The 20760-nt window shown below is 40.3% G+C and overlaps 4 protein-coding genes across 7 annotated transcripts; 2 read left to right on the forward strand and 2 right to left on the reverse strand.

Annotated features, from left to right (window-relative positions):
* Positions 1-352: 352 nt before the first annotated feature.
* On the forward strand, positions 353-5509 carry LOC135608489 (biotin carboxyl carrier protein of acetyl-CoA carboxylase 1, chloroplastic-like). The gene is made up of 7 exons (XM_065101419.1): positions 353-692; positions 3139-3186; positions 3270-3436; positions 3968-4280; positions 4455-4526; positions 4900-4965; positions 5063-5509. Exons 1-7 carry the CDS (start codon positions 555-557, stop codon positions 5084-5086), a joined length of 828 nt encoding a protein of 275 aa, XP_064957491.1. The 5' UTR covers positions 353-554; the 3' UTR covers positions 5087-5509.
* Positions 5510-6326: 817 nt separating this feature from the next.
* LOC135608491 (ribosome biogenesis protein WDR12 homolog) lies at positions 6327-11615 on the reverse strand. Of its 3 annotated transcripts, none has more exons than XM_065101422.1 (14): positions 11238-11615; positions 11017-11117; positions 10810-10916; positions 10224-10259; positions 10009-10094; positions 9784-9860; positions 9586-9696; positions 9366-9500; positions 8348-8491; positions 7703-7811; positions 7441-7577; positions 7319-7354; positions 7146-7246; positions 6327-6620 (listed from the first exon to the last, which is right to left on the reverse strand). In XM_065101422.1, the coding sequence occupies exons 1-13, from the start codon at positions 11413-11415 to the stop codon at positions 7154-7156; spliced, it is 1350 nt and encodes a 449-aa protein (XP_064957494.1). In that variant the 5' UTR covers positions 11416-11615; the 3' UTR covers positions 6327-6620; positions 7146-7153. The 3 variants fall into 3 exon arrangements, with proteins under 3 accessions (XP_064957494.1, XP_064957493.1, XP_064957495.1); XM_065101421.1 differs by lacking the exon at positions 6327-6620 and adding an exon at positions 6622-6878 and having other exon boundaries at positions 11238-11612; XM_065101423.1 differs by lacking the exon at positions 6327-6620 and adding an exon at positions 6622-6878 and having other exon boundaries at positions 9784-9848; positions 11238-11599.
* A 1719-nt stretch (positions 11616-13334) lies between these two features.
* On the forward strand, positions 13335-15215 carry LOC135608490 (flavonoid 3'-monooxygenase CYP75B137-like). Its single transcript, XM_065101420.1, has 2 exons — positions 13335-14274; positions 14357-15215. Exons 1-2 carry the CDS (start codon positions 13354-13356, stop codon positions 15002-15004), a joined length of 1569 nt encoding a protein of 522 aa, XP_064957492.1. The 5' UTR covers positions 13335-13353; the 3' UTR covers positions 15005-15215.
* Positions 15216-15449: 234 nt separating this feature from the next.
* Positions 15450-19981, reverse strand: LOC135581324 (glycine-rich RNA-binding protein 10-like). 2 transcript variants are annotated; one of them, XM_065101424.1, is made up of 5 exons: positions 19909-19981; positions 18279-18396; positions 18119-18187; positions 17934-18040; positions 15450-16271 (listed from the first exon to the last, which is right to left on the reverse strand). In XM_065101424.1, exons 2-5 carry the CDS (start codon positions 18385-18387, stop codon positions 15636-15638), a joined length of 921 nt encoding a protein of 306 aa, XP_064957496.1. In that variant the 5' UTR covers positions 18388-18396; positions 19909-19981; the 3' UTR covers positions 15450-15635. The 2 variants fall into 2 exon arrangements, with proteins under 2 accessions (XP_064957496.1, XP_064957497.1); XM_065101425.1 differs by having other exon boundaries at positions 19803-19951.
* Between the last annotated feature and the right edge of the window lie 779 nt (positions 19982-20760).

Consider the following 20760-nt stretch of genomic DNA (forward strand, 5'->3'; position numbering starts at 1 on the left):
AACATGGAAACGTCTTTTGTATTCAGATTTCGAGCTTAATTAAATGAAGAAAAAATATGGTGATATAAAACGAAAATAGTGGAGAAAAATGCTAATAACACTTTTTGTATGGATATGTGTTAGTTACTACCGCTTTATCCTCACCGTTCGGACTAAAAGTGAGCTATGATCGAGCGGCGAGGGAATGCGTCTGAGCGGCACGTGCGAGTCGACATCAAAACGTGTTGGATTTGAGCCCATTACCGGACGAAATAAATGGGGCCTTCGTCTCCCATCGGTTCTGTCGATCGGAGGGCGGACGTCTCATCATCATCATCGGCAATCACATCCATCGCTTTCCTCGCCCCTCGCTTCGTTCGCTCCGCCGTTTTCCTCTTTAAATCTCCGCTACTCCCCCTCTCCGATGTTTTCGCTCCATGATCCGTCCCTTCTCGTCTCACCTCTGCCATCTCATTCCGCTTCTCCGATCCGAGCTGCTTCCCATTCTGCCACTAGGGTTGCGCTCGTGATCCGATCACTCTTTGTTCCTTGCCGGATCTTGGATCTCTGGTTTGATGGCGTCCATCTCTGTTCCGTGCCCTAAGTGCTCTGTGATCCCTCGGAATTGGGCTACTAAGTCGAGCTCCTTGGCCTCGTTTTCGAATCCGCCGCCCTCTTCGGTCTCGGGATCTGCCTGGCTTCCTTCGTCGAAGGTGACTCTGTGGAACTTGAGCTTGTGTAGGTATTATAAGCGTGAAATCTTGCCGATCGTCGGCTTGGTAGTCAGCCTCTTTTAAGGGGGTCGTTTCTGATCATTGATAGAGGAAGTTGTCTCTCTGAAACTTCTTTGATTGGACTTCCAATTTTTGCCATCATTATCAACTAGATATGCTTGGCATTCGTCTTAGTAGATGCACTAATGCCATCTTCTGACAACTAATTCGGCAATTAGATCGGTAGTTTATCCTATTACGATGGGGAGATACTTCTGATTGGTCCCTTTTAGAAGTTATAATCACTGGTTTCTGACTAGTAATCTCTTTAATTGTTCTGGCAACCTATAATGTTGGAATCGGAAATGACTTGGGCAATTTTGGAAAACTACAATACTATTAGTAGTTGAACTTTAGTAAGTCGTGTTTGACTTATCAATGTATCAAAGTTTATTGTGAATATTGTTAATTTGAATAGGCCTGTCATGAAGCCAGATAACTTGGAAACGACACTAGTAAATTTGACAAAAACGTCAATGCAGAATAGTAAGGATCGCCCACCTCACCAGTGTGTATTGATTGATCGGTGGTACAGTATGTACCGCTCCATATCGACATACCATGTGTCGGTATGACGAGGTCTACTGACAACATAGAATAATGGCCAAAAATAGTTCCAAGGATTTCTGAAAAATAGAAAAAAGAATTAGATTATTTTTTTTGAGTTGGAAATAAATATAAAATTAGTATAATTTTAGTAAAAATAATCTAAATTAGGGCATATATCTTATTCGGGCTTTTAGGAGTAACTTTATGGTACATTTTGGATGATCCTTCCGTTGATATTGAATTATCTAAAATAATAATAATTTAAACTATTAGATTATTTGTTAAACAACTTAAACTTTAATATTCAAATGAATCAAATAATTGATCGATGTATATTTATGGTTCTACCATTAAAAAGAACGATGAGACTATGTGGACGGTAGATCAGGTCTTCGATCCTATGTATTTATATATCAATTTGACATGTTTGTCAGATCCAATTTTGAAATTAATCTCACGATATAGTGTATTGATATACCGAATGTCATTGATGCATCAATGTGGTGATGATCGTAATCTGATCGTTATGAACCACATGTGTCCGTGGCAGTTCTTGAGGCAAGTACGATTGTGGCATGTATTGCTGTTGAGCATGGAGAATGTAGAAACTTTTATTTTCACCACTGATATGTTGTTTTATATCATAAGATTAACCATCGTATTGCTGCTAAGAGAAGAATGACCAATTATCATGTCAATCTCCATGATCCGAATCTTGAGTGACATGCGTAAAATACTGCACATCGGTCCATGCACCATCCTTAAATTGTGTAGATAGGATCATCGACTCCTTGGCATCAGTGTCATCGTTGGTCAAGAAATTGCTATCTATGTTGTTGTCATGTCTCCGAACCAAGCGTGTTGTTGAATACGATTGAAAAGTTGTGTACATACCTTTGATTAGAGAGTTCTTCCTCTAACTTAGGTGTTAATCCTCTCTAATTAGCCTCCCAAGTTTGATCTCAATTCACGAATCACAATTTTATGAATTTTTAAGACAGTATAAATGTGCAAGAATGAGATAAAGAAGTGAGTGAGAAAGAGATTGAGAAAGTACAAGAGTTTAAGAGAGTGAAAGAAGGTGAAAAAGGGGGAGGAAAGAATTTAAAAGTCTTTTCAAATGGACCTGAGTCGTCCGTCAGTAACTGTTGGATTTCGATTGTTATCGAGCAGTATATGCTCGTATCAAGCGATACAGAGCCTTTTAATATATACCACCTGGTACAGGGTGGTCCGCGTATCGGGTGGTATACTATGGTATGACAAACCTTGGTTAAGAGGTTTTTTAATATTAAGGGCTAAGATCTGAAAGTGGATGGTGCACTCTGTATTTTTTCAGTAAATTAATATGGTGAGGAAGAGGAGTGTGATTGATGTCCTATCACTGCAGCAAATTAGTTATTGCTTATGTTTTGGATATCTAGAATACTACAATGTTCCCATTTTGGTGGGAATCATAGCATTAGTTGGAATAATAGCATTGTAGGATCATCTAATACAACCTGAAGATGGAAAATTGAAAAATTGGAGCATCATGCATTGTTCTTCAAGACATATTCATAAGGCAAGGAAGCTTTAGTAGGATGCAATTCTGGGCTTTTTTATTATAAAATTTCATCATATATTGGTGAAGAGGGAACATCCGTGGCATTTGCTTATTTATTTATTGTCAATAAATGTCCTACTTTGGAAATCTTCAACAAGTTTTGACCGTTTTTCTTTTCTTATTTAGTTACATGTGAGTTTTTTTGTTGTTGTGTAGCAGAATTCAGATATAACTTCTCTATCATTTTTCCTCCGGAAAAAAAAAATCTGATGAATTTGAATTCTCCTGCAGGATTCTACAAGTAGACATTATCCCATTTTAAAGTCTCATTTTCAGGAGGTACCTGTTGACTGTGATTTCACTGATAAGTAAAATAGCTAAAAGAATATTTTGTTTGTTTTATGACCCCATTTATTTCGAAGGTAACTGTTGAAACTTCATCAAATTCTTCACCTATAGCATGGACAAAGTCAGAGACTTTACCTATAAAGATTAAAGATGCTGGTGTCGTCAAGGAATCTGGTGGTCAAAATGAAGTAACAGATTCAACCATATCTACATTCATGGCTGAAGTTTCAAGTCTTGTTAAGTAAGATTACCCCACTTTTTCTTTAGTTGAACTGTTGAAAAAGAAGAAGAAATTTGTGAAGTGCATCTTTTCTTTTTTTTTTCTTTTTAACTCTTTTGCTTACTTTGGGAAACAATAAACAAGCAGAAGAGCAGGAAATGGATATTATGCTACGGAAGGCTAATTTTGAAACTGCTACAGATTTCTTTTTTTTCTTTTTTTTCTTTTGCATTGGAACCTGTAGTTACAGTGTCACACCTTTTAAATTAGTTCCCAATGGTAAATAAGCTGACATATTTATATCCCAGAGAGGTACTATGTATGGTAAGCTTAAGCTTTTCCTATCCTAGAGATACGGATCTTGACTCTCTAGCTCAAAGCACTGTCACGGAGCTACAATCACAGTCAATAGTTGGTTTTCAACAACCCCAAGCCTTGTGGATGTCTAGTACTTTCTAAAATCCTAATTTCAACATAGGAAGTATAGGATTTGGATTTGTAAGACTCAAACCAATTGCATAAAATAATCTTCTCTGCTGTATGTGTGAGCAGGCTTGTGGACTCGAAAGATATAACAGAACTGCATTTAAAGAAGGACGGATGTGAGCTCCTAATAAAAAAACACGAGGCTTTACCTCAGCCACCGGTTGCTGCTTCTCCTGTGATAATGCACTATCCGCAGGCTATGCTTCCACCCCAACCTACCAATCCTCAAGCTGTCCCTCCTGCACAAGTTAATTCAGCGCCAGCTCTTCCGCCGCCTTCAGCAACAGCCGGAAGCAAGTCATCGATTCCACCTCTGAAATGTCCCATGGCAGGCACATTTTATAGATGCCCAGCTCCCGGGGAGCCTCCATTCATTAAGGTAATTTTCTAGTAAAATCTTTTGAGTTCTAAAGTTTTACTATTTCATTTGTATTTTTGATTCATATAGTCTGCATCATCTTTGGCTATTTCTCAATTTGTTGAATGTTTGACTGCTACCTTAGCTGGTATCCATCCTGCTCTTTACCCAAACTGATCCAATACTGTCACATAGGTTGGTGACAAGGTCCAAAAAGGGCAGGTTGTTTGCATCATCGAGGCTATGAAATTGATGAATGAAATTGAGGTATTCTCCATTCCACTCTTCTCTAATCTACACTTTGCATAAGTTTATTTGGTTCTAATGCCTGTTATATCGACTCTTGACAACTAGCCAGTCAAGGTTTAGGTATGGTGGTGAAGAGAAATCCATCATAGTTATTTCTCCATGTTTACATCCTCTGGTATTAGATTAAATAAATAATCGTTCCACGTAAAAATAAATAAATACAATATTCTCTTCTCTTGGTCCTTCTCGAAGACCCATAAAGGGCATCTAGAAAAGAAGTGCAAAAAGCATTAGGAGATGTAGATTCTTTGGAGAAGTTAGAAAACAAAATATTACTGAAAGGGTTGGGATAATACAACGGCTGGTGTCATATCTGCTACCCTTTGTGCAGTCTGATCAATCTGGAACAGTGGTGGAGATTAGTGCTGAAGATGGAAAACCAGTCAGTGTTGACTCGGTACGTCTTTCTAATCCCGTCAAGAATCCTCAGAACGACCTTCCTCTTCTTTTCCGATAGGGCTAAACTAAATGTTGTGTGTATTGCTTTCTTGCAGCCTTTGCTAGTAATTCAGCCTTGAAAGATGGGATTTGGAGATGATTAGTTTTGTGTCAGTCTCACATATTTAGTTTGCCACCCATCTTCAACACACTGTTTTCATATCATTGTGAATTATTCTCGGCAATAAGGTAAAAGATGGTTATATGTGCGTGGGTGATGAAAGAAGCTGTGATTGGACACGCCCCTACCAAACAAAGACCTTTCGTATGAAGATTGAAAAGACTCGAGATTGATTTGTAAGTTATGTTGCCTCTGCCATTCATTCTCTGGTCCGATAGTAATGAGATACGTTGTATGCATGAAATCTCATGTTTCCAATAGTGATTCCTTTGTGTCAAATCTCTTACGGTTGGGAAGGCATTTGAGATATAGAGTTGTGGTTCGTGGCATCTTAATCACTCTTTATGATTCAAATACTGAATCTTTTCCTTGTTCTCGCTCTCGCTTTCGCTTTCTGTGTGCGCACACTTCCTCGTTAGTACGCTTCGTGAGGCCTCTTTGCAGTAGATCAACGAAGGTGTAATCTTTCAAAAGTGAGCGATGAATAAACTTCCTCATCTCTAAATAAAACAAAAAAGAACACTCGAACAATACAACTGACATTAAAAGAGATTAAAAGACTTTAAATATATGATCAGATGATCCAAATTGAAATTAATTATATTTAGTATATCGATACTTATAATTTTAAAAATTATATTGACATCTTTATAATTATGAAAACAAAATATCTAAATTTATTTATCATAATGACGTCAGTTTTATTAACGAAAATATGAAGATAAAAGGAAACGATATCGACACAACGCAATTGTCGATCCTCTTTTCATCGCTATGTATTTGCATCGATGCTTCGTCATCGCAAAATCAAAATTCATTGCCAAAACCATGGGGAGATCTATCGAAGTAGAACCCAAATATGCACAGTGCAACAATCTTAGCTTACTAAGTAAAAAAACCACAATCTTAGTTTACTAAAACTAAGTAAAAAAACCATCACTTAGGGCTCCATCACCACCTAAGAATTTTAGGATGCTGAGATGAGATGACCACAATATTAGCTTACTAAAACTAAGTAAAAAAAACCACAATACCAAGCTAAACACAACCATCTAGGATAGTACCCTTGTGATATTCACCCACAAAGGCTACTATATCCCCATAATCCCCTATGGTCAAATAGGGACCTGAAACGAATTGACGAAAACAAACATCTGGACAAACTATAGCCATCACTTCGTCAAAGCATTAGATCGAGATCACACAAATAAACATGAATACATACGTTATAATAGAAAAATAAACTTCACACGTACGAAATGAACATCGCATCGGTCACATGCAAACTTGGGCAAAAAACATGAGAGATGATTATCATGTTGCTCTAACAAATATAAACAAAGCACATGAACCTGAAAGCACAGGGAATGATGTTAAAAAGTGAGCAGCTTTCTCAGTGTACTATCAGATGACGAAATCAGCAGTCTACCAGCCACGCATATCCAAGAAGGGAAGATGCTTTGTGCTGTTCAATGATGCAACATTGAGAGTATCTGCAAAATCATATCTCGCTCATAAAAATAGCCGCCAAATTCAAGAAACATATACTCGGGGCATTACACAATTGTATAGCTATAAGCAAATCTACTGTAAGCTTCTTCATTAGACAGACAAAACTTTAAACACATCTTGTTAAAACTGCTTTCTTCTGGAAGACACTGTTAAAATCTCTAGAAGAATGTTCATGTCTGCGATATTTTAATGTTTATTTGAGTGGAAGGACACAATGTATTTTGAAGAAATCAGCACTCCTGCAAATCAGTTAAGAGCACCACCTGATTAGGTTCTACAAAATGGATAGGAGAAAACAACAATTTAAATCCTTACAAATATAACTAAATCATAATAAAATAACATATTTACAGTACGACTATGATCTCAAAGACCAATAGAGAAAAAGAACATATTTAGCAGCTCAAAGGTGGAAAACCATCCACGTTAGCTGAAATAGTTGGGATTAGGACATTTTGTGGTATTATAACATGTTAAGACCTTCAACAAAAAGAATTTGCACTCACCACTCATTTTATTGGATTGACACTCCAGAACATATAAGCAACTTCGAATCAGCTCCTCCACTAATAACACTGTCATTCTTCCACCAATCGGCGCATAGTACCTTTATCCAACAACACAATCAGTCAAAACCCATTTCTCATGCTCAACCATGAAAGGCAAAATCTAAGCTTACCTTCTCTTTGTGTGAATCAATTATTGCCAAAGGCCACTGCAAGAAAGAGTAGACATCAGTGTAAAGAATGAGCTCATGTAAACAATGAGTACAAAAAAAGATAAGGTCGGAGAGTACTGTACCGCTGTTCTCAGGTCCCATAACATCACCTTCCCATCATAAGATGCTGATAACAGATGAAACCATGACTTGCAATGCCATTTGCAAGCAGATATCCAAGATGAATGGGATGAAAACTGAAAAACGGGAGCCAGTGTTCCTGTTTAATAAGAATGTCAATTCTTGATACAGATTTGAGTAAATCAAAAGGATGTCAATTCTTTACACAGATTTGAGTAAAGCAAAGATGGTTCAACTAGCATAAGGTTTTCTCAATTACTTCACCTGGTTTGCGAGGGTCCCAAATCCTTAGGATAGGGTCAGAGCCTCCTGCAGCAATAAGTGCAGAACTCTCTCCACCAATGTCAAGGCAATTCAAAACTTTCCCGCATGCCTATGCATAAGGATATACAAGCATGAAGCATGTGGAGATAATTAGCATTAAGAAGCTGATTAAGAAATTCGCAATTATGTGTCAGTATCCTAATGCACATCACACTGGGTCAAGCATGCACACTAAAGAACTTGAAAAAAATCAAAATTCATCCGGATCTGTTATAAGGTTGCTCCGAAGCAACCATCTAGAACTGGCACATTGAATCTGTGTGTGTGTGTGTGTGTGTGTGTAGAATTCATGTGTGTGTGGTATATATGATATATTTAATTTTTGGTGGTTGTTGAGTAGTACAGGACCACAGGTTGGTATACTGCTTGATATACATGCTCATTCATTACCAGTATCCAATGTAATGAATGAGCATGGTTATCCTACCAGTCCAATGCTGGTCTCAACATCTTATCAGATTGATATGGTAGTATTAGTATATCAAGCAGTATACCAACCTGTGGTCCTGTACTACTCAACCACCAAAAATTAAATATATCATATATACCATGTACTTGAGATTGACTAAAACTCTGCATTCTTACCATATTCCACGTCTCTTGGCCTGTTTGAACATCCCATTGTCGGACAGAATGATCCCATGAGGCAGAATATATAGTTTTGCGTTCTGGCCAAACAATGGAAGATACAGACTGTGAATGCCCTACGAGCGTTGAGGCAGCCACCCCCTGCAGTCAACCAGAAGACTCATGATGATGTCAGAAGTAAGCGACCACAAATCCAGAAAGAAATTTCAACATATTATTAGAGCTTGATACGCCCCAGCGTTACTTGGTAGTTTGAAAACACAACTGCCACCATGTTAATAATCTTTCATCGAATGGAATCATTCTCTGGGCATAGTCTTTTTCTCTAAACTGATTCATATGATTTGACAATATAGTACAATATGGAATGAATACAAAACAGATGTCCCAAAGTCCTAAAGGTACAAAAAAATGTGTCCAATATGTCAGTTTCAATTTTAAAAAAAGGCAACAAAACAGCAAAGATCTCCTTTTTCTACTTTTGTTACCCATCCTTCTTAATTTAAGACATTTTTTCATGACAAGAGAAACATCCTGAATGCTTTACTGTTTGTCGGATATTAAGTTCCACAATATGCTCAGTCTAGAAACATACCTAACAAAAACATCCTCGACTTGTTCAGTAATTGCACACTATAGCAAAACATATATGAAAAATATCAAAATATAGTTTCATATACTTGGACCAAATTTGTAGGTTTCTTTTGTTTGGTGTGTGGGGATGGTGTTGGCTGGTTAAGGAGATAAAATGGACATTCATGTCCAACATGCTGTCAGGATTTTCAACTATATTGCAGGAAAAAAGTTTTCTTAAACATATGAACTAAAGTTTATTGGGTTTTGATCCTTGACTCCCAACCCTTGACCTAGACCAAATAACCCAAAAAATGAGCTAACCAAGTGATCAGGTCTTTGAATTTTGCTTGTTATGTACAACAAGTTCCATGTCAATATCTCAAGGTTACTCCATCACTGCATATCAACAAAAGCAAGCAGTTAACAGGATCATTTATACCTCCAACTGTGACTCTACATGATTTTCTGTGTCAGAGACCAATTTCCTCTTCTTTATTGACACAGTGTCACCTTGCGCTTCGGTGTTCTTCACATCCCACAACTTAATAGAGCTGTCCCAGGAACCTGAACAAATCTGAAGGAAAAGTTGTAACACGTCAGATCCCCAGCAGAGGTCATCCCAGTTATGGTGGACGAACAAAGGAAATAAGTACATATACCATATCTCCAGAAGGGTCCGAGGAGATGCTCTGAACAGATGATGTGTGCCCTTGAAGAATTTTATATTCTCTGATATTCACTGGATGCTCCAAATGTTCAGCATCATCAAACTTAATAGATACCAACACTTATTAGTGTAAGAAGAAACAATAGGCCAGATATTCTGTTAAGTGGGGTTCAAAAACAAATAGGTCTACCTTCCAAAGCCTCAATGTCCGATCTTTTGAACCAGTGGCAATATGGAACCTGTTTTCACTTTCATCTGTTGCAAAAGCTTGGAGCTACCAAATTAATATGAATCATCCAAGTGATAACTAAAAAAATTACCTATAAAGATAAATAGATGCATATGCACAGCCACAAGGTGCAAAAAGAAAAAGAAATGTTCTTAAGCATCGGCATATGATCAAAGCTTGCAATACCTTTTCCATTGATGATGTGAGCAGAAGTAATTGCACCACTATGCCCTACTAATACATGTGTACATGCAGCACCACCTTTCCATAGCCTAAAAGAGGAGAAAATGTAGCAAAAACGATAATAATAAATCCTATTCATGTTTAGTTAACCCCCTGATAGATGGAAAGGCAGAAGAACATAAAAGTATGTGGCTGCTAATCAGAATTAGGAAATTTACCTTGCAATGCCATCATAACAACCCGTTAAAATATAACTGCAAAAGCAAACAAGCTTGAGTTAAAACAAATCCCGATGACATTGCCGCGTACAAAGAAGAGGCAGATTAAAGTTACAAGGTGAAGCTGAAATAATAAAATGACATCTCATTTGCTAATAGCTGAGGCTTGAGAAGCAAAGCTCGACCTAGTACTAGGACAAAGGCTTCGATCCTTTTACCAGCAAAATTGAAACTAGTTAGAAGAGAGGCAATTACTGAATAATGAAAGAGACATTAAGCAACAGGCTTATACAAAAAAAGATATCAACTCTGCAGTCAAAGCCCCTATTTCACATCCATATGTAGTGAAAACAAGTAAAGAACAAAACAGGATGACTCATACTGCGCGACTGACATATAAATTAAATGTGAATAAAGTACAGCTATCCAAATTGGGAGGCATAATTTCAATTTAAGCAACAAAACAAGCCCATCCAATAAAATTAGAAAATACCATTGAAACAACCAGTGGATGATCAGAACCACTAAACCATGAGAAAGACATACACCCAATAAGACCTAAGAAATGTAGATGAACGAAATGCACCTTGGATTAGAACCGTCCACCGAACTAACCCAATCATCATGCAAGCGAGGATCCTGCTGCTTCCGCGGTGCCACCGCCTTTATGTACTCGATTTCAAGCACTTTCTCCTGGAGCACACAATACATGATGAAGGCTAATTCAAACGCACGCCCACCCACCACCAAGAAAATGGAAGGGGAAACAAGAAAAAGAAGAGAGTAGGCGCACCGCGGAGATTCCTTTGGCAAGCAGGAACTCCTCGAGGGGCAGGCGGACGAGCTCGCCGTCGATCAAGAAGTCGAACGGCTGCGTCTCGTGCTCGGCGCTAGCTGCACCACGGCATCGTCAGAACAGGCACAGGCTCTCGTTAGAAGGTGAGACGGCGCCCGGATCCATCGATCGATCGGGTGCGAAGGAGAAGAGGAAGGAGAAAAGAGGCGAGAGACTACCGTTCTCGAGGAGTAGGTTGACGATCTCGGAGAGGCCCATGCGGGTGAGGTTGGAGGGGACGGCGAGGGGGGCGGAGGGGACTCGGAGCGGCGGCCCGAGCTTGGTGGTGAACCGCACGCGGACTCGCCGCGCGGCCTCCTCGCTACCACCCGCGCCGCCAGCTACGCCGAAGTCCATCGCCGGCTCCCCTCTCTGCTCCTCTACTCAAGACGCGGGAGGGAGGAGCGAACGACAGAGAGAACGGAGGCGGGTTTCGGAAGTCTCTTAGGGTTTTATGAAGGTGCGGCCGAACCATTATAGGACTCTCAATCTCGGTTGGATTAAACCATTTGGGTGAAGACCGAACCACATTTGCATATTCGTGTGGACGTATGTTTCGCATATTAATACATTTGCTTACAGAAATTTTTGCCTTTTTTATTTATATTTCTTTTTGTTAAGCAGTGAGATTTTATTTACTAAATTCATCCATATTATTTCTTTCTACTAATTATTATATATAATTCGGGGAGCAGTGATAATATGATTATATTAAAAAATATAAAACTATTAGACTACTGAAGCTATAGAAAACTTTGAAGTTTGTAATGGCTTTAACAATATATGTAACATACTGTCTTTCTTTTTATTATCAACAATTTCGACTATTATATTTGAGCTGAAAAATCTTGACTTGAATTAATCGTTTATATTAAATACAACTCTCAATTATCTTACATAAATCATATGTGTCATTAAATTGGATTCTAATTATCTGACACATGAAGTGGAGTCAGTAGGAGATTCAAAAAAGAATTAGTCAATGTCTCTTCTATTTGGGGGGCAGCCGAGATTGCATAAAATATGCTGATTATAGTTGTAGGGTAACATAGAATTAGCATTCTTATATACCATGCGAATCTGCGGAAACGAAAAGGTGAAAACAAGAAGAAAAGACGGGCTTACGACTTTTGTCGAACACTTGGTAGGCATGGTGTGGTGTGGTGGCGACTGTTCGAAGACGGTCGACAGGACGCGTGATCAAAATGCTCAGCTGCCACACCATGGAGCGTGGAACGCTGAGGAGCCGAGAGAAGGTTAGTTGATGGCTCGAGACAAAACCCAGTTGCGGCTGTCTCCGTCGAACTCCTTCGATTTTTGACAGGCTGCCAACCTCACAGGCGGCGAGCGAACGGTTGGTTGGCAGCTCGTGCCTGCAACGCAACGTTGCAAAGCATCATCTTCAGACATTATTGCTCATCGTTTGTCATAATAAAATTAATATTTTTATTATTTATTAAATATTGAGGATTCGAAATCTTCTCAGTATACTTATAAATAAATAAATAAAAATTAATATATAAATACGTATTTGTGTTTGTGTTCGATTTAGTCTAAGCAGTCTCACTTCGCAAGACTACAATCACATGTTCCAATAAGAGTAGTCTTCGAGAAATCCCATAGAATTATGAGAGAACTATTATTTCTCGTTAAGTAGTTGAACATTGAAAAGCATTTGATGAGCTGGTGACCAAATACAGGAAGACAGGAATAGTATCCTCTCATCAAATTAATTTCATTGATTTAATTCATCATCATTTTTTTATAAGAAAAAAAACTCAAAATTTGGCCTTTAATTCAATTCTACTTCGCTCAATATTGTGTTTTACACCACAATTTCCTCTACAGTAATCTGAATTAGATATGTTTTAGTTGTTATATGATAAAAAATTTGATTGATGATCAGTAATCTCAACCATTAGGAAAATAGGCGATATTATTATATTATAATACAATAAATATCTTGATTTGGCGACTAATAATATATAAAAAAACTTCAGTAAGATTATGATAAGATTATTTATTTTTCTGAAAAAAATAAATAATTGGAAAACAATTCAATATGTATTAGGTAAATTAATCGGATTAATTAAGCATTAATGGTAATTGCGGAGGGGTAGGTGGCCAAAATGAGGCGACCAGGTGGCCACATCACCTCATCTAAGCTGCTTTTCGAGAAAGGAATGGAAGGTAGCGCAGGTTACCTCACGGTGAGCTGACTGTTGACTGCACCCCCTTACATGGCCAATGTCCTTTTAAATAAGAGAAGCCCCTCCGAGAGAAGCATACTGCAGCATGGATCTTATTCTACTTGGCCTCTTCACCCTCGGCCTCTCATCCCTAATCCTCTTCTTCCTCCACCTCAAGCAGTCGAGGAGGAAGCCCCTGCCGCCCGGTCCCCGCGGCTGGCCGATCCTCGGCAACCTGCCCCAGCTGGGCCCGAAGCCTCACCACACGCTGCACGCGCTGGCCAAGGTCCACGGCCCGCTCTTCCGCCTCCGCTTCGGCTCCGTGGACGTCGTCGTCGCCGCCTCCGCGGCCGTCGCTTCCCAGCTGCTCCGCGCGCACGACGCCATCTTCTGTGACCGGCCGCCCAACTCCGGCGCCGAGCACGTCGCCTACAACTACCAGGACCTCGTGTTCGCGCCATACGGCCCCCGCTGGCGTATGCTCCGCAAGCTCTGCTCCGTCCACCTCTTCAGCGCCAAGGCGCTCGACGACCTCCGGTGGGTACGGCAGGGCGAGGTGGGGCTCCTGGTGCACGCGCTCCGCGCGTGCGGCGATGCGCCGGTCAACCTGGGCTACGCCGTGAACGTCTGCGCCACCAACGCGCTGGCCAGGGCCACCATGGGGCGGCCGGTGTTCGAGGAGGACGGTAGCCGGGAGGGCGCCGGGGAGTTCAAGGAGATGGTGGTGGAGCTGATGAGGCTGGCGGGGGAGTTCAACGTCGGCGACTTCGTCCCGTGGCTGAACTGGCTCGACCCCCAGGGGGTGGTAGCCAGGATGAAGAGGCTGCACCGCAGGTACGACGAGTTCCTCGACGGGATCATCGCGGAGCACCGCCGCCGCGCGGAGGCTGCCGAGGGGGAGGCCGACCCGAGCGACCGCGGAAGGGACCTGCTGAGCGTGTTGATAGCGCTGACCGAGAGGCCGGACGGCGAAGGCGAAGGCGATGGCGGAAAGCTCACCGACACAAACATTAAGGCCCTGCTATTGGTACGTATTACGATACCGCCACTCCTTCATTATTCACAGAGGAGACGGACACGTCATAGTGTTAATGACGCTTCCATGACAGAACCTGTTCACAGCGGGGACGGACACGTCATCGAGCACGGTGGAGTGGGCGTTGGCGGAGCTCATCCGGCACCCGGACGTCCTCAAGCAAGCCCAGCGGGAGCTCGACTCGGTGGTCGGCCGATCCCGGCTCGTCACCGAGTCCGACCTCCCCAACCTGCGCTTCCTGCAAGCCGTCATCAAGGAGACGTTCCGGCTCCACCCGTCCACGCCGCTGTCCCTCCCGCGCGTGGCGTCGGAGGCGTGCGAGGTGGGCGGCTACCAGATTCCCCGGGGCGCGACGCTGCTCGTCAACATCTGGGCCATCACCCACGACCCGGCGTCGTGGCCGAACCCGCTCGAGTTCAACCCGGCCAGGTTCCTCCCCGGCGGCGGGCACGAGAGCGTCGACCTCAGGGGGCAAGACTTCGAGCTCATCCCCTTCGGAGCCGGGCGGAGGATCTGCGCCGGGATGAGCCTGGGGATCAGGATGGTGCAGTTCATGACGGCCACCCTGGTGCACGCCTTTGACTGGAGTCTGCCGGAGGGGCAGAAGCCGGAGAAGCTCGACATGGAGGAAGCCTATGGGCTGACGCTGCAGCGGGCCGTGCCTTTGATGGTGCATCCTCGTCCCAGGCTGACCTCTGCGGCGTACGAGGCCGGTTGTTGAATCGTACCAGCGAATCCGCCTTGCGTTCAATAAGAGATTCGCGAAGTGACATCAGCGAAGCATCAACAATGCTTGCCCGCGTGTTTGTTGATTAGTAGGGTGCATGGGCTCACCAGAGCTTCCATGGGAACGTTATATCATGCTCGGCTGTGGATAAAGCGTTCATGTGATGTCGATGATATGTTTAATGAGATTTCCAATTGCAATGTTAGGACTCTTTTTCCCAATTTCACTCCTACCATTTTAGATATTAAAGGATGGTAGGAGTGCAACAAGGTTCACATGATACTCGCTCTGGGAAGAGGCATTAAGCAAGCAAAAATAGCCAATTGCGACTACGCGTATATTCAAACATGCTGGCTTCAAACACTACTAGAACTCGTTCCAAACTACATGCAGCATATCAGATGCATCAAGAACAGTAATACGACGAAAGAGGAACATCTGACTGAATCATCAGATCCATAGGTTTGTGCCACTAAATGAAAAGAGCAACGGAGATGCAGTTACACTCTGCCAAAAGATCAGAGTTCACAGATTTAGGTTTCTCGTATAAACTTGGAGCTTAATGACTCTGAAGTTGCAATTACCTGACCTTATTACTCCTACTACTGATCATTGAAGCTCCTCATTAGCTTTGCTTGTTGGCGTAGTCATCAGGCTCATCGTCGTTATCACCCTTGAAGTCGTCCTCCAGCAAGTCATCCTGATTGTCATTACCATAGCCAACATCATCCTTGCCAAAGTTACTGCTCTGCTGTTTGCTGTCACCACCTGCAGCAGCGTTGTAATTGCCACCACTGCTGCCACCGTAAAATCCGCTGCTCCGTCCATAACCACCACTACCTCCGCCAAAACCACCATCCGCTCCACTTACGTAGTTGTCACTGCCACCACCACCCCCGGCAACACCATAACCACCACCAGCACTGGCACCATCATATCCTCCAGCACTACCTCCATAGCCACCACCACTTCCATAGCTACCACCACCATAGCTACCACCACCACCACTTCCATAGCTACCTCCGCCATAACCACCACCACCACCTCCGCCAGCAGGTCCAGTATTGTAGTTGTCTCCACCATAATTATTTGCACTACCACCGTCGTAACCTCCACCAGCGCCATAACCTCCTCTGCCACCGTAGCCACCTCCACCACCACCATACCCACCTCCACCGTAGCCACCACCCCCATAACCACCACGAAACCCACCCGTTCGTTCATTGGCATAGTTAACCCTTACCATCCGGCCATGGAGATCCTGTTGAAGTAGCAAGGTTAATCATTGAAGTTAGAAAAGACCAAAATTTCAGACAAAATGTAATACTGAAGAAAGACGAACATATACTTATCCCACAAGATATCCAAATTAATTAGTTTTTATTATTTTCCTATTGAAGCCAGTGAATGCTTGAAGCAAAACTCATACATAGTTTTAGGGATTACCTACCTCTAGCAGAAACTAATAGCTTGTGTCAGCACTTGTTAGTTAGACTTCCAAAGAAAGCTGTATATGGAAACTTATAATCAAAAGTAATTTGATGTTAAAGACCATAGAGTTGGTTATGTCTGACTTCATTTGGATAGACAAAATTTGCGATACAACTGGCCAGTGACATCAATGTCTTCTCTTTGTTCCATGTTCCAATCTTTCTTTGTTCCAACCCAATCCTCTGCCTGGAAGATACCTTGTGTTGTAACAACTTTAAGATTCAGTACGAATGATCTGCCCACTGAATCCAACAACTATCCTATGTTGACAAATCCGACTCCCCAAAAATTGTCATCACACAAGTCCACAAGTGTAGCTTCCTTTATAGATAAACACATGAAAATGGTGGATTAGAGTTTAAAAGCAAGGCATTTGTTATTCAGACCATATTTAGTTATGGCCTACAAATTCCATAAAGAACATTCCATCCTACAGACTATCGCCTATTTATAATTTTCAGGCAGTGTTACAGAATCATGCTTCTTATAAATATGTTGCTTACAGTTGATCATCATCAGTTATTTAAAAACTTTTATGGTATTTTAACAACCCCCAAAAATTCCAGTGCAACGGTTGTTTTAAGAGTCCCACGTTATTTACTTAGACAAGCTTGATGAAATGAAAACTGTAGAGTTTTTAACTTATGCAAAGCAAATTAAAAGTTGACACCAGTATGATATACGAATAGAAGCTCCAATTCCATCTATGTAACAGAGTAACATGTCTTAAAAGGAGAAAACAACATTTCTATTTGGATTAAAAAAAAGTCAAAAATTTCACTCTTACTTTTCAGTAAACAAAACTCATAAGCCATGGCTACTAGGAGGCATAAAATGGTGCACATATACAAAATTTTATTTTGTTTAAAGAAAATACACTTACTAGATCTGCACAGACCAAAGTATTGTGACATATTAAGGGCAAAAATGAAATTCAAGTGATAATAGTAAATCATAAATGAATTGTATTAAAACAAACATTCCTTGATGACCAATAAAAATATAAATAAAAAATTATTCTATCAAACAGCAGTACTGATTAATTAGATTAAGTATGGTGCCCCATATTATGTATGAACAGTTCAACAAAATAAGGAAAAGAGTGGTATAATCATTTAAAACTACACAAAATCATAAAAGACACGAATTTAGTGAAGGAATATAATATCAGAGCATGGTTATGCAGCTGTGGAATGAGACATATTGCTATCCATGTGCTACATACCATGTTAATATATTCAGAGGATTTTTCATGTACTGCTCAAGTTGATATATTACTAATTTCCCTTGCACCTATCTAATGTTTAACATCCTAGCTTTCCTTAACATATAGCATTTGGTTATTTACCTTTACTTAAAACTAATTATGCAACAGATTGACATTCCAATTTATTTGAACTCATAAGCAAAATGAATTGTCGAGAGTATGTACCTTCCCATCGAAGCCACTAATGGCAGCAGAGGCTTCTTCGTTGGATGTAAAAGTCACAAATCCAAACCCTCTAGACCTTCCAGTTTCCCTGTCCATGATCACCCTAGCTGCACAAGATAAAGCCTGTGAGCTCATATGCATGAAGAGAAAATTAGGTATAGATAAGCAAGAAGATTATCACTTGCCTTCGACAACTTCACCATAACTAGTAAATGCTTCTCTCAAACTTTGATCATCAGTGCCATATGAAAGCCCTGAATAGCAAGTAGTGAATATATTAAAAGTTGCACAAACATGAATTCAATTACGAAGATTACAAGGTATTCAGGTAACATTATGTCAGACCTCCAATAAAAATCTTTGAGGAAGACATGCATCGTATTACTTGATATAATGATGGACTGGAAGTTACAGATTTCTTCAGGAGATTTCCAATTCTATTTGCAAAAGCCATCCTTCACACCTGACAATGAGATGGGCAAGAATGCACTTAAAGCATCTTATTATCATGAAGTTAAACACAAATATTCGATAAAAAAAAAAAAAAAAGCAAAAGAGCTGAAGTAACTTAAGACACTGACTAGTGGTTTCGTTTTTTTTTTGGCATGTAGTTTGGGATTCTTAACTATGTATTCAGGTGGTCATCTCAAAACATTTATGATGATTGTGAAAGCCTAGACTTCAGATATATCATTAGGCAGCCTGAGGATGTTCAGTATAGGAAACCAGCAAGTCAAGCAATTTCCACATGGACCAAAGATCAATAATTGACAAAAATAGTAGATGGCATACGTAAAACTGAAAGCCTCAGATTATTACAAAATGTAACACAAAATCACAGTTATACTGCAAACTCTTAGCCTTGACAAATTTTCTGAAAGAGCCTTTGTGACAATAGCAACCAAACTCTGTAATTTTCAAGTAGTAAAATAACTAGAAATGAGATCGGCAAATGCATGCTCGTTGATGCGTCGCATCAAAGTATCACTAACTCAACAAAATACCTGAGACTTTTAGGGCTGTACATCAATCAGACCTCAACCTCTACTGGTCGTTTTACTCAATTTTCCCACTTAATCTCCATCACTCGATTCCTAAATCCCTCTCCCTCTCCTGTCTACCTCCACTACCAAAGCAATAACAGGAAAGGTAATCCATGAGGAGAGAACTTTGCTTCAGCCAATAAAGGCAACAAAGTACCATCTCATCCTTCCACTTTCATCATCTTCATTGGGGTATTTGCAATTGCCACTGATTCCACGCCCTTACATATGAATCCAACCTCATCTAACACTTACATATGAAATCTACCATATCTGAACATCCTTCTCCTTTTAAGACATAGGCACCATGAATCTCTCACTCCCCCCTCCTCACCCACAACGACGCTGTTACAACAATGTCACAAGGATAACCACAACGATGCTAATTACTTAAATAATTGGAACAAATAAGGATAGCGTGTTATACGCCCAAAACAATTGATCCAACACCTAAAAGGCTACACTGGTACTCCTAGCCACTGTTATTGACCTCAAATCTGTGCATATCATTATCACCCTTCTAAGTTGCACAAACTCAAATGACAGGAGATCTTATTAAAGCGGTCAAGGTGCCGCACTCGACATACCTGCCTTTACCCATGTTAAAGAGAACATCTCCGATCAAAACCCCCTGTTAACCTATCAGCCCTAACCGAATAACAACACATCCAAATCGGTGGAAGATCTAAACCTCGACATGCCAACGAACACCAATCAGTAATAGAAAACGGTAGAAGACGACATAAAGAGCGACTTTCATAGATCAAAATCACAATTAAACAACACAAACATTTAAGATACATAAAAGAAAACGATATATAATTACGAAGCAGATCGAGCTGCCGTGTCGATCGATCTCAACGAGTTCGAAGCAAGAAGAAAGGACCGGAGACAAAGAGACAGAGGATTAGGGTTTAGACGAAATCAGGCACCTTTTCTGGGAAGCCAGTCGACTGCCCCCTTCTTTGGGACTCGACCAAAACCCTACTTCGATTCGGGGGGGGGGGGAGCAGCAAAGACTTATGTACTGCTGGTGATGGAATCCTATCCGTTGATTATTGATGGATGGAAGTTGACCGTTGGATGTGAGGAATCTACGGCGAGGGATGGAAGACGTTTTCTTCTGCTCTTCGTTTCGTCGTCTAGTCCGTACGAAGTTCCAAAATGACATATCTGTCCTTTATCTTCGAATATTATGATATGTCCACGTGTACTACTCCAATTGACATCATCCACTCGATTACATTAGTTGTAGGAAAATTGAGTTGTAAAATAATTATAGAAAATATCAAGAATATTTTTATTTGTCGACAATAAGGGATAGCTTAAATGGGAATTCTAACGAGAAAGAATCCGATTGTATGAAATATTGAGTGTTGTATGAAAGAATCCGATCGTCGCACTTCTAAAAATGATAAAGTAGCAATATATATTGAATAATGGATGATTTTCTTAGAACATATTTATTTTCAATATTTTCTAAAAGATATTTTTTTCTATTTTTATCAAAAAAATATTTTTAATTTAAAAATATCTCCCAACAGTTTTTTATTTAATTTTTTATTGTTATAGTATTTTTATTTAGCTCATTTATAATTTTTTAATAATATTTTATTGATGTACTAAAAACATACAAGTATCATTGGAAAAACACTAGGAGTGATATTATATCATATTTCTTTCGATATCATTATTTATTTATTATTATAATATAATATTTTTTTACTTATAGTTAGTTTGATTGAGATTATAAATCTATTTAGATCATTCATAATGTTTACAAA

This window comes from Musa acuminata, chromosome BXJ2-3, assembly GCF_036884655.1.
Source record: "Musa acuminata AAA Group cultivar baxijiao chromosome BXJ2-3, Cavendish_Baxijiao_AAA, whole genome shotgun sequence".
NCBI classification, from domain to species: domain Eukaryota; kingdom Viridiplantae; phylum Streptophyta; class Magnoliopsida; order Zingiberales; family Musaceae; genus Musa; species Musa acuminata.

Excerpts from the sequence above, each read along its gene's own strand:
- LOC135608489 (XM_065101419.1), top strand. The coding sequence starts at position 555 with ATGGCGTCCATCTCTGTTCCGTGCCCTAAGTGCTCTGTGATCCCTCGG. Across the intron at positions 693-3,138 it reads CCTGGCTTCCTTCGTCGAAG|GATTCTACAAGTAGACATTA; the intron begins GTGACTCTGTGG and ends ATTCTCCTGCAG. Across the intron at positions 4,527-4,899 it reads AATTGATGAATGAAATTGAG|TCTGATCAATCTGGAACAGT; the intron begins GTATTCTCCATT and ends CCCTTTGTGCAG.
- LOC135608491 (XM_065101422.1), bottom strand. The coding sequence starts at position 11,415 with ATGGACTTCGGCGTAGCTGGCGGCGCGGGTGGTAGCGAGGAGGCCGCG. Across the intron at positions 9,501-9,585 it reads CGGACCCTTCTGGAGATATG|ATTTGTTCAGGTTCCTGGGA; the intron begins GTATATGTACTT and ends CTTTTCCTTCAG. Across the intron at positions 7,812-8,347 it reads GCCAAGAGACGTGGAATATG|GCATGCGGGAAAGTTTTGAA; the intron begins GTAAGAATGCAG and ends CCTTATGCATAG.
- LOC135608490 (XM_065101420.1), top strand. The coding sequence starts at position 13,354 with ATGGATCTTATTCTACTTGGCCTCTTCACCCTCGGCCTCTCATCCCTA. Across the intron at positions 14,275-14,356 it reads ACATTAAGGCCCTGCTATTG|AACCTGTTCACAGCGGGGAC; the intron begins GTACGTATTACG and ends CTTCCATGACAG.
- LOC135581324 (XM_065101424.1), bottom strand. The coding sequence starts at position 18,387 with ATGGCTTTTGCAAATAGAATTGGAAATCTCCTGAAGAAATCTGTAACT. Across the intron at positions 18,188-18,278 it reads CTCAAAGATTTTTATTGGAG|GGCTTTCATATGGCACTGAT; the intron begins GTCTGACATAAT and ends CTTGCTATTCAG. Across the intron at positions 16,272-17,933 it reads TTAGTGGCTTCGATGGGAAG|GATCTCCATGGCCGGATGGT; the intron begins GTACATACTCTC and ends CTACTTCAACAG.